The following is a 12,018-nucleotide window of genomic DNA, read 5'->3' as shown; positions in this document are numbered from 1 at the left end:
TAAGCTAAAATTCATGTTAGCACAAAAATTATTATTATTTCAAGATATCTTCTTCATTTTACTTACAAAATCACCATATAAATGTAAGACAAATTAAATTGTAAAATGCTCTTTCAAAAGCAGAGCTTACTTTTATTCTCATACTCAAGCTCACAAAGAAATTCTTAGAGGTAGAAGGGAGGCTCCCGTGCCCCCCGCCCCCCCAACTCAAAAAAGAAACTGAAAAGAAAAAGAGAAATTTCCACTTAACTTTTAAAAATATTATTACTGTGAAACAGTATGGGTTAGTGTAAATTGTAAAGACACGTATGTTCTGAACTCCTCTTTCACGCTGAATTCCCTTTCACGCTGATATAATATATTCTTCCTGCTTTCTGTTATTGTTCGCATGCACTACTATAAAGATTATGGATCCCAGCAATTACTCCTTATTTTCACGGTAGAAACCGGCACTGAATAGGAAACAGGAAAATGTACAGAGGGCAAATCCGTCTGTAAAGGATCTCTGTGGGCCGATATTTATTTCGGTTTGCACTAAATTAGTCGTGGCTTCGCAAGAACCCTTTGTCTGTGGGACGGTGGGTCCCATCATGGCAACCATTATCTATTCGTGGAAACGACATCTGCTGACTCCGCCCGGGCTGGGGGTGGGGAGGGAGCACCGCGTGGAGAGCTCGACTGAGAATTAAAGTGAGTGAACAAAGAGAACTCCCATCAGCCGCCCGCCAGCGTCTCGCAGCTGCATCAGGAGACGTCAGTCACGCCCGGAAAGCTGTTCAAGTCCGCCTCCTTGGAAAAGGAGCTAAAGTAAATAATTGATGGAGATTGACGGAATCCAGGACAAAGCTTTGCAGAAAACGAGTGCATCGTGTTCGAGCGGTTTTGGAATCCTCTGCCAAGTACGGGATAAGAGAATAGAGCAAGGACTTTGAGCGCTGCTGCCAATTTTCCATCTCGGGCGTGGCTCTGGCCTTTTTGTCTCTTTATCCCGCCACTCCCCACCCCCGGACCCCGTCCCCCTCCCCGCCGCCTTCTCTTTCCTCTTGAAAGTAACCTCTCTTTGGTTACTTCTACCCTATCGTCCCTTGCAATCCCGCCCTCTCCCCTGCCCAGTTCGGTGAGGTCAGCTCATGAATATCTCTGCACTTCCTGGGGAGCGTCTGGCCCAGCTTGGTACCTCGCGTGTTAGCCTGCTGAGAGCTGCAGCTCCAGCCCAGCCGCGGACCTCCGAGAAGTCACCAGCTCTGGGAGCAGCTGAATCTTGACGTTACCGCCATTGTTTGGAGAAATCGAGTGGGTGTGGAACTGCGGCGAGCGAGCCCAAAGTCATGCTCACCCGGAAAGTCGCATACAATAATATGAAGCTGAACTTCCCTCAGCGAAGAAAAGCACAATAATAAACCCTGAGATCCCCGGAATATCAGAAGGAAAGTGCTGTTGATTTGCTCAACTACTTGGAAACCTCGCCTCTGCTGAGAAGTGAGCAAGTTCTGGATTTCTAAAGGGTTGGGGATGAATGATGGGGTGGGTCAGCGGGCGGATAAAACTTGAGATTAAAAGTGTTGGTCTAAGTCGTGCCGGGGTTGGTTGGGTGGCAATTTTCACCGGGAAAGCCTTGAAGAGATGCAGCATCTTGTCACTTTGTGCGAACCACGTGACAGCAGCCGGATACCTTTGATTGTGGAGCCCAGTTACTGGAACACAAGCTTTCACCTGGGTTAATGCTGTCTGGGGGCTGAGTTTAAACGTTGGCTTCTCGGTTCTGGAATTATTCTGTCTGATAAAAAACAAAAATAAGTTTGCATTGGCAATATAAATTAGTTAGATAGCCCATGTTAGTGTCACCCAAGATGATAAACTAGGCCAGACATTCTAGTATTATTGTGGCTGGGAGAGAAGATGTAGAAAATAAGTTGATGGGCAAATTTCTCCCCTGATGTCTTCTTTGTTCACCTTTATATTTCAAAGTGAGTTGGAAGGAGATGCCAGAAACAGAAAGGAAGGTGGATTAGGAATCCTCTGGTAATATTTCTTTATAAAATGAGGAATTACTGCATGCTAAGTTGTGATGCTAAAAATAGATGTTAACAAGAATTATGCAAGTAAAATAACTGGCAGTAGGGTAACCTCCTCTCTGTATAGGACAAATATTTTTAAAGCAGAAATTTATGCCTAGTCATGCCCTTTCACTGCTTTAGACAGAAATAATTTTAAGGAAAAGGCAACTAATTGACTAGCTGCCTGGATCCCTAGGGAGAAGAACCTATGAGGCAGTAGCTTGCTGTTTTTCAGATTAAAGAAGCTAGTGATGGATTTATCCTGGAAATATATATACTGGAAATTGATCTTACCACTATGAGGGAAGATGCACCAGCCTTCTGGGTTCTGTCTCAGAATATGGCTACATAGGAGGGAATGGGCACTTTAAAAAGTACAACTTTGCCTATGATATGCAATGTAAGAAGATGGCTAAGAATGAAAATATTTTCTATCTAGCAATTACACTTAAAACTAAAGTGATTCATAAGGACTACAAAATTGGATGAGCATAGGAAAATTCATCACCAGAAACTTAGGAAACTGCAGAACTGACCATCAACTCTTCCAAATGTATTTTAAAAATTATTTCCCCAAAGGGAAAAGATAAGCTTTGGGGTTGCTAATAACTAACCCATATAGACAATTCTTAATGCTGTTGTTTTCTTGAAACTGAGATTGATTTAAAGGCATTCATTATTTATATTTTCTTTTAGTTCTATTACAAAGGAAATTGGGTGCATTTCCCCAAAAACAACGTTGGAACCGGCTTAGGAAAGTGTCATTTATCCGTAGAAAATTTTCTCTAGGAGCCCTACATCATAACTCTTTTCCTCTAATTGAACTTGGGAATACTAATTAAATGAAAACTTTCTCCACTAAACTAGGCTTTACATATGGATTTGATGGTGAGGAAAGCCAACGTTGTAAAAGCAGAGATTTGACAACTCTAATATATGGACATCTTTTCTTTCTGAAGCCTCTTTTCGACTTTATCTCTTTTCTTTTATATCTCCCTTCCCACCAATTCCTGTCTGACTCTGTATCTCACCCTTTCCAAAGCCTGCTACCATGAGAATGTAAGGTTCAGCTGCTTTCAGATCCGTCATTTTGCTAAGGTGGAGTGAGATGGAGACAGCGCCACCCTGGGCAAAATGAGAATTGACATGCCTGCATCCTATTCCTAAAGACAGCCCTGCGTCCTATTCCTAAAGTCAAAGCTTCTACTAAGCGCCATCCAAATCTCATCATTTTCTGAGGGCTTCTCTTGTACAGCAATATCACCCTTTGCTGTGCAACAACGCAGACATGTTGTGTTCTTCTCTCCTTTTGTTTCTGCCCCAGCTTAGGAAGGAAGGTTGGCGGCGGTGAAGAGGGAAGAGGATGATCTAGTAATGGGCTATTCCAAATCGCATCTGGTAGGTTCTTCCTAGCCATGAGTCAGCCACCGACTGGGGGCGCTGCCCCTGCCACAGCAGCAGCTCCTCCCGCCGCTGCAGCCACTGAGGCTCGTCTGCACCCGGAGGGCAGCAGCAGAAAGCAGCAGCGAGCTCAGTCACCCGCTAGACCGAGGGACAATTCGCTGCGACAGACAATCGCGGCCACCAGGTCCCCAGTGGGGGCCGGCACTAAACTCAATTCTGTTCGGCAGCAGCAGCTGCAGCAGCAGCAACAGCAGGGTAACAAGACCGGGAGCCGCACGGGACCGCCCGCCGGAGCCCGAGGAGGCGGAGGCGGGGCCGACAAGGCGACGCCCCTGGCGCCCAAAGGGGCCGCTCCGGGAGCTGTCCAGGCCGCTGCTGGTGCTGAAGCGGCCCCAGCCGCGACCCTGGCCGCTTTGGGCGGCAAGAGGCCCGGACCGCCCGAGGAGCCGCCTCGGGAGCTAGAGTCCGTGCCCTCGAAACTCGGGGAACCCCTTCCATTAGGAGAAGGGGGAGGAGGGGGCGGGGAAGGAGGAGGAGCCGGCGGCGGCTCCGGGGAAAGGGAGGGGGGCGCTCCCCAGCCGCCGCCGCCCAGGGGCTGGCGAGTGAAAGGCGTACGCGCTCAGCAGAAGGGCGGCAGCGGCGGGGAGGGGGCCTCCCCTTCGCCATCCTCCTCTTCTGCGGGCAAAACCCCAGGACCCGGCAGCAGAAACTCCGGAAGCGGCGTTGCGGGGGGCGGCAGCGGTAGTGGAGGGAGCTACTGGAAGGAAGGATGTCTGCAGTCTGAGCTCATCCAGTTCCATCTCAAGAAGGAGCGGGCAGCAGCGGCGGCGGCCGCGGCTCAGATGCACGCTAAGAACGGCGGCGGCAGCAGTAGCCGCAGCTCCCCGGTCTCTGGTGCCCCTTCCATTTGTGAGACCCTGGCAGTCCCCTCCGCCTCCCCAATGGCGGCGGCGGCGGAGGGCCCCCAGCAGAGCGCAGAGGGCAGTGCGAGCGGCGGGGGCATGCAAGCGGCAGCGCCCCCTTCGTCGCAGCCGCACCCGCAGCAGCTCCAAGAGCAGGAAGAAATGCAGGAGGAGATGGAGAAGCTGCGAGAGGAAAACGAGACTCTGAAGGTGAGGAGGGTGGGGGTATCCGGCTGGGGGATGGGAAGAGTGGGCCTGGGAGGATTAGGGCGTGTCCTGGCGGGGGTGAGAGGCTGCTAACCTGTTAGGGAGCCTTGAAGAGGGAGGAGAACAAGAAAGGAGGGAGGGGGTTTCCTAGGCCTTGTCCAAATTTGAAACTGAATCTGCTCTCAGTAACGCGAGGTTTTCATTTAAATTCTAATCTGGGCCTCCGTTTCTTTAATTATAATGGTTTGTCACACTTTTTCCTGGAGAGAGGTAGAGTAAGAGAATGAGAGAGGGCCTAAAGTGGGCCTTTTTTCCCAGTTTCCTCTTCTACACTCAGCTCCTTGTCACTCCTGTCTCGTGGAGAGAGGGCAATTAAAGCTGAGAATTTGAAATTGGAATGGGGTGTGCATGGTGTGTGTCGAAAGGGCTGGAAGCGAGTTTGATTTTGACACGCGGCCTGTCACCACCTCAGAACGAGATCGATGAGCTGAGAACCGAGATGGATGAGATGAGGGACACTTTCTTCGAGGAGGATGCCTGTCAACTGCAGGAAATGCGCCACGAGTTGGAGAGAGCCAACAAAAACTGCCGGATCCTGCAGTACCGCCTCCGCAAAGCCGAGCGCAAAAGGCTCCGCTACGCCCAGACCGGGGAAATCGACGGGGAGCTGTTGCGCAGCCTGGAGCAGGACCTCAAGGTCTGCGGCGCGGGGGCTCAGTGGCGCGCGGCAGGGGCGGCGGGTGGGGACTTTGGCCAAGGACTCTTTAGGCTGAGAAGTCTTCACTGGCGACTGGCAAGGAGCCTTAGGGACACAGTTTCGTAGCGCTAACCACAAAATACTAGGGTCTCAGAAGGGAGAGAACTGGCAGGTGGCTCTAAAGAGTGCAGAGTGTGTGGAGGGCCTGGCAGCAAACGAGCTAAGTGTGCTCTCCTGGGAGCAAGGTGGCTCTTCAAGAGGTGATGAGAAGAAGGCTCCCTTCTGGGCAGAAGCAAGGGCGTGGCACAGCGCAGGCTCTAGCCTTTGATCTGCCCTAGTCTGTCTACTGAGAGAATGCCGGTGGAATCGGGCAGTCAGGAACCACTAAAAGGACTCCTCTGGGGGAGTTGAAACCCAAAATAGGTACTGCACTAGGGAGATTCTGGAGTTAAGATTTATTTCAGCAAGTGTCCACTCCACCTCCTTCTTCCAGGACTACTACTTTTCTGCACTTGCCACTTAGGTGACTCCCTGAGAAAATAAAAACAACAACAAAAACAAACAAAAAAAACCCCCCAACTAACCAACTTGCAGCCTGTTTGGCGTGAGGTAAATGAAAGAATTTCATTTTTTAAAGTGAAGTCGCTCCTTCAGAATTTCTTCCAGCGGAAAAATCTCAACCTTCAAGTGCATTTTCTAGACAGGTGTGGTCTCCAGTTCAGTCTGACTGTAGGCAGATTCATTGACAATGCAAACTTAATCTCCTTGCACCAAATAAGTATACTGTTCATTGCATTAGCTTCATCAAGATTTAAAGATCACATGTAATTTTTCTTTATTTTAAAGAAAGCTATGTGTAAACATTTTATGAAAGACGTATTACTTTTTTCTTAACATTTGTTGAGTGTTTAGTATGTACTAAGCACTGTGGCAAACACTGTTACATACGTTATTATTTCATGTAATTCTCAAGGGAAAAAAATCCTACAATGTAGGGATTATTCAGTCACCATTTTCCAGCTGCAGAAGCTACACCTTTTACAGAGGTTAAGTGCCCAGGCCTGAAAAACAGCTAATAGGTGCCAGGCTCACTCTCCACTCAGTCCAAAATCACAACCTGTGTCCTAAGCCTCTATACCAGGCTGCTCCACTTTTCTTCCAAATGCTAGAATTTCCAGGATAATCTCAAAACATGAGGCAAAAATGCACAGTCATTCAAAAAGTAATAATCGCAAGGACTAAAATGTTTCCTAACATTAAGCAACTGGAATTCTAGTTATAAGATTGAAATTCAAGCCCAACCCACTACTTGTAAAAACTTCAATTTTTCATTCTTTAACATAGATTATAATAGAAACATCTACCTCATAGTTTTGTTGAAGTAAAGGAGATTTGTGAAATTTCTCTACATGTGATAAAATCCAGTGCAACATTTGTTACCACAGGGTAGTGCAGAAGTTAAGGGAACAAAATTTAGAGCCAGATTGCTAGGCCTCTTAGCCCCGCAGTGTCTACTCGTTAGCTGTGTGACCTTGACCTCTCTGAGACTCAGTTTCCTCATCTACAAAACAGGAGTAATAGTGCCTATCTCATGGGATTTTTATAGGGTTAAATGATTGATATATGCGAATGGCTTATATGTATAGTTTGTAGAATAATGCCTGGCACATGGTAAGCACTATATAAATATTGGGTTTTAATGCATTCAATAGGAATAAAATTTTAGCCCTTATTATATAGTCATTAATTATATTTTATTGTTACAAACACCTTAATTCAGGTTGCAAAGGATGTATCTGTGAGACTTCATCATGAATTAGAAAATGTGGAAGAAAAGAGAACAACAACAGAAGATGAAAATGAGAAACTGAGGCAACAGCTCATAGAAGTTGAAATTGCAAAGCAAGCTTTACAGAATGAACTGGAAAAAATGAAAGAGGTTAGTATTTGATTATTTCATGGTGTACTATGTATTTTTAGCCCATTAGAAAAGAATCCCAAGGACTAATATGACTGTTAAAAAATTTATTTTGTGATTGCAGGACAATTTTTTACTCTTTCCCAAATAGTAAAAAATACACCATTTCATACCAATAAATGAGTAGCGACAAAAGATTCTGACCTAAACACTGTATCTAACTCGACATGTACGAGCTTTGACTGATCTCTGTGTTTCATCTCTGTGTCTTCTAAATGTATGTTAATTAAATAAATTCCAGAGCATACTAAATGCAAAGGGTGTCAAGAGTGTCAAGGAATGAGCCTTGTGATAGTTGAGGGGAATAATTAGCCCCATGAGATTACTATTGAGTTCATAGAACCATGAATTTTTAGGATGGAAAAGACTCTAAGGTCCATTTGATCTAATTCAGTCATTGCTTGAAGTCTGTCTATAGCAAAGCCACCCCTTCCCACAATGTTCTAATGCTTAGAATATCACCAGTGACTATCCCTGAAGACACTTCACAGCAGCCAATTGTATCATATCATAGCTCTGTTTAAAGATTTTCCTTTTTTCTTTTTTTACATGAGATATATTTAATTGTAACTTTAGCCAGTTCATCTTAGTTATACCCTTTAGGGTAGAAGAGTCAAAGTTCTCCTTCATGTCAGCTATTCGAAGATTCCAAATGTATTTACCATGAGTCTTCTAAAAGAATAGAATCAGGATAAAGAAATGGAGAAGAAAAGAGACAGAAACATCTATCAAGAAATGATTAGATTTAAGATAAATAGCAATTTAATTAGAACTAAATTATACTTTTCTTTGATAGTTACCTGAACATGTACAATGCAACTTGTGAAAACTACCATTGAGAATTAGCAAATGCACAAGTTGTCTTCTGAAACATTTCCTCTGCTTGAATCAGCAGAATTCTAAAGAAAATTCTAATCTTTCCACAGACTGAGGTATTGACCCACCTGTCATTGCTGTGCTTATCTCAAAATGGTACAAAAATATATCTACCATGTAGCAGTGAAAATATCAACAGTCTGATTAAGAATATGTGTTAGGACTTTGCAGAATACAGTTTCAGTGGAGTAAACTATTTTTTTGTCATCTGTCTTATATTATCCTGACTTTAAACATTTTTTAACATAACAAAATAGTAAAAAAAAAAAAAATTTAATGATATGAAATCCTTGGCTACTAGCTAGGAGTTGCTCTGTGCTATAGTAGAAAAATATGGAGACTGGGAACTGTGTGATCTATTTTCACCAGTAACTGGATGACTTTAAAAGACCTGTAATTTCTACTTGTCTACTCTTATCCAGTTCTACACTGAAAGGTTGTTTTTGATGATTCTCAACATCTTTTTTCTGGTATATAAGACTTTTTCTCATGAAATTCAGAACATTGCCATTTAAGGGATGACAAAGATTTTTCCCTGAAGTTAAGAGATCAAATATGAAATTAATACAGATATAAGTATATATTTCTTCAACAATAATGTACAGTTGAAGGTATGTCAAAAATTGACTTTCATTTATAGAAAAAAAAGTAAAGTAGGTAACTGTATTAGTTCTCTAGGGTAGCTGTAACAAAATACCAAAAACTGGGTGGCTTAAACAACAGAAATAATGAATTGTCTCACAGTTCTGTCCGGAATCAAGACGTTAGTAGGGCTGGTTCTTTCTGAGGGCTGTAAAGACAGGATATGTTCCTGGCCTCCCTCTATGGCTTGTAGATGACCATCTTCATGGCAACATGCCTTTCTCCCTGTAGCTCTCTGTTTCCAGACTCCCCCTTTTTGTAAGAATATCAGTGATATTAGATTAGGGTCCTCCCTAAGAACCTCATTTGACCTGCCTAGGCTCAAGCTATTCTCCCACCTCTGCCTCCCTAAGAGCTGGGATTACAGGCATGAGCCGTCACACCCAACCCTCATTTTAATTTGATTACCTCTAAATACCCTGTCTCCAAATGAGATTTCATCCTGAGCAACTGGGGGTTAGGACTTCCATATATGAATTTGATAGGGAGGGTAGAAGGAGAGAACAGAATTCAACCCACAGGAGCAACAATCTGATAGCTTCCTGTGAGCAAGCAAAGAGAAAGTTCATCATCAGTCTCATAGGCGCCATTCCCTGTTCATACATTACTGTACTCTCTCATATTCCTTGTTTATACAATTTAAAACATTCAAGAACAAACAAACTTTGCTTGATTACCAGAGATAAAAAAGAAATGCCTTGTAATTTGGTGTCATGTGAATGTTTTAAGTGGATACCTGGAAAATTGTACTTAAGAATGGCATAAGAGCTTTCTGATTTTCATTTTACATCTATTAAAGGGGAAAATATGCATAGACTGTCTATCCGTTAGCCAGAACGATGGGACCTCTCCCATCTTAAAATAAAAGCCAAAATAATCTGGCCACCAGGAGGAAAGGGTAGAACTTGGGAATGTCCTCAGGAGATTGTAAGGATGCATTTCCTTGATTCTTTTGCTCACACTCTTCCCGGTGACTATTTCCTTCAGGGCTCTAATTCTGGGTTGGGAAAATGCTATTCCAGTACCAAGCAATGTGGGTATAGATGTTTGTACCAAAGAGGAAATTTAATTCTCCTTAGAGTTATAAAAAACCAAATGCCAATGCCTGATTAGGGAATACAACAATAAAAGTAAAAATAATTTAGGAGTATATATGCAGAACATCAGCCTTTAAAGTAATCTTTTATTAAGAAAATGGCATTCATGATTTGAGAAGATGGAAGGTGGTGGGGAACAGAAATTTAAAAAAAAAAAAACAGAGGAAGGGCGAAAGAATGGAATATAAAGATCTGGAGGATACTAAACATAATAAAGGAAAACCAAATAATATTCTTGTAGGAGTGCTCTATAATTACCCATTTGAGGTTGACCTTCATAGTGTTCAGAAAAATGTCAGAAATAGAAAGAGTAGTTTAACAACATGTTTAGAAATCAGAAATGTTCCGTTTAGAAAAGATTTTTGCAATGATAATTTTATAATGCTCTAAGAAGATAAATATTAAAACTGAGCTGCAATTATAACTGGCTTACTCTGTAGATAAGGGTTGTAAGTTTCTCCTTGGATGACTTGCAACAACTTCAGTTAACCATCTGCTTCATTGGTTGTAAAATGAAAACATATTCAAGCCCTTGGTGAGTGTTAACCAACTTGGTTAATTTGGTCAGAGATGAATTGTTATCCCTTCATGTCATTTTTTTAAAGGAGAAAAGTAGAACCAGGCCAAGCTCTCCATTAAGAGAAAAGACACTAGTTATAGAGTAAAATCATAAAATATTAAGTAGAATATACTTGAGAGAAGCAATCCTCCAATTCCAAGATTTTAGATCTTTATATGGAGTCATATAGATGTTGAACAGCACCACTGGGACCAATAGACCATCTGCTAGAGTTTAGAACTGTTTACTAAAAATTTAACTAGCTTCAAAGGTATTGACCAATTGCTCTCAGGATTGGTGGCTGCACAAGGTCCTGTGCACCTCCTCACATCTATCTGCCTATCTTCTGCCCCTCAGAGGATGGAGTAGGCACCTGGGAGTAAGAAGAATTGAGTAGAGGCAGAATGGAGGTAATTAGCGGCATCTGTTGCGTCTCATTGCTTGTATTGAAATAGCTGATATTTGACCAACTACAAACAGGAGGGACCTCTTCAAATGCTGCCTTTGAATCTTAATAGCATTTTCATCCCAATTATAAAACATTGATTGCTACCAGCAGTATGCTTTCTTACTGTAGAAGAATGCCTTTACCTTTCTGTAACCTGTAGAAAATGGCAATCTATCTTTCAACATTGGAAATGATCAGAGACAGAGGTTTTTGTTAAAGTTATGTCATGTAAACAACAAGTAGCTCTTTGAATGCCAGAATGGGTTCATGCACAAATAGGATAAAGTGAGGTTATGAAGAAGGCTTTAGACAATGCATTCTCTGTGAGAGGTGAGTTTTTGCTCCAATTAAATTGAGGATCACTGTCTGTCATGAGGTTCTGCTGCTGTAGCAGTGAACTTTATTTTCAAAGCTTTGAAGCTCCTTGTAATCATCAACAGAAGAAGGGTCATGTTGTGTCACTTTTAAGGTCTGCTGCTTGGTGAAGTGTTGATAACAGATATTTGAGCAAAGAATTCACCAACAGAGGAGCAAAGAAAAGAAAGAGTAAGATGATGATGATGAGAACCGTTTATCAGATCTTTTTTCTTCTCAGAATCTGTACTCCTTATATTGTCTCATACCTCACCCATACACAAGATTCTTAAAAGAAAATAATTTTCTTAACTTTTTTCAGTCTGTGCTCCAGAAGGTTCTTAACTGGCCTACTAAAATAGCACCATCTATCTTGGACTTTTATTTTTTGTGCACTTGGTATAATAGATCTTATCTATTACAATGACCTTTCATTCTAGAACACAAAAGTAATTAGTACTATAAATTTAACAGCGTCTCTGTTTTTTTGTTTTTTAGAGTCCCTTGAGAGTATATCTGTATACCCAGATTATCTTTACAAATGGAAAACTTTAATAGGCAAATTCTGTACTACATGTTTATAATTACCTATTTATTTTCTTATATAAAATAAAGAACTGATCGTAACTACACTTGGTTCTCATAGGGCATGTTTTCCTGAATAATAAAATGTGAAAAAGAAATGTTGCATGATAAATCAGTGAAGAAACATTTCAAGAGACAGTTTAATGGGGCATTTCTTGCAAATATTTTCCCCTGGTTCTGGTAGTTTACTTAACATTTTAAAATAAAACATT

At 42.5% G+C, this 12,018-nt stretch overlaps 1 protein-coding gene across 1 annotated transcript in view; it reads left to right on the top strand.

Annotated features, from left to right (window-relative positions):
• Positions 1 to 404: 404 nt before the first annotated feature.
• Positions 405 to 12,018, top strand: part of SOGA3 (SOGA family member 3) — a 48,684-nt gene continuing 37,070 nt past the window's right edge. Inside the window, exons 1-4 of the mRNA XM_025382442.1 lie at positions 405 to 1,479; positions 3,382 to 4,573; positions 5,043 to 5,267; positions 7,048 to 7,206. Of these exons, the coding sequence (XP_025238227.1) occupies positions 3,473 to 4,573; positions 5,043 to 5,267; positions 7,048 to 7,206 (1,485 nt within the window). The 5' untranslated portion in view covers positions 405 to 1,479; positions 3,382 to 3,472. The remainder of the gene's footprint in view (positions 1,480 to 3,381; positions 4,574 to 5,042; positions 5,268 to 7,047; positions 7,207 to 12,018) is intronic.

The sequence above is a fragment of the Theropithecus gelada genome, chromosome 4 (genome assembly GCF_003255815.1).
Source record: "Theropithecus gelada isolate Dixy chromosome 4, Tgel_1.0, whole genome shotgun sequence".
Taxonomy (NCBI): Eukaryota; Metazoa; Chordata; class Mammalia; order Primates; family Cercopithecidae; genus Theropithecus; species Theropithecus gelada.
The sequence above is the reverse complement of the archived record's forward strand: the minus strand, read 5'-3'. Positions and strand labels throughout refer to the sequence as shown.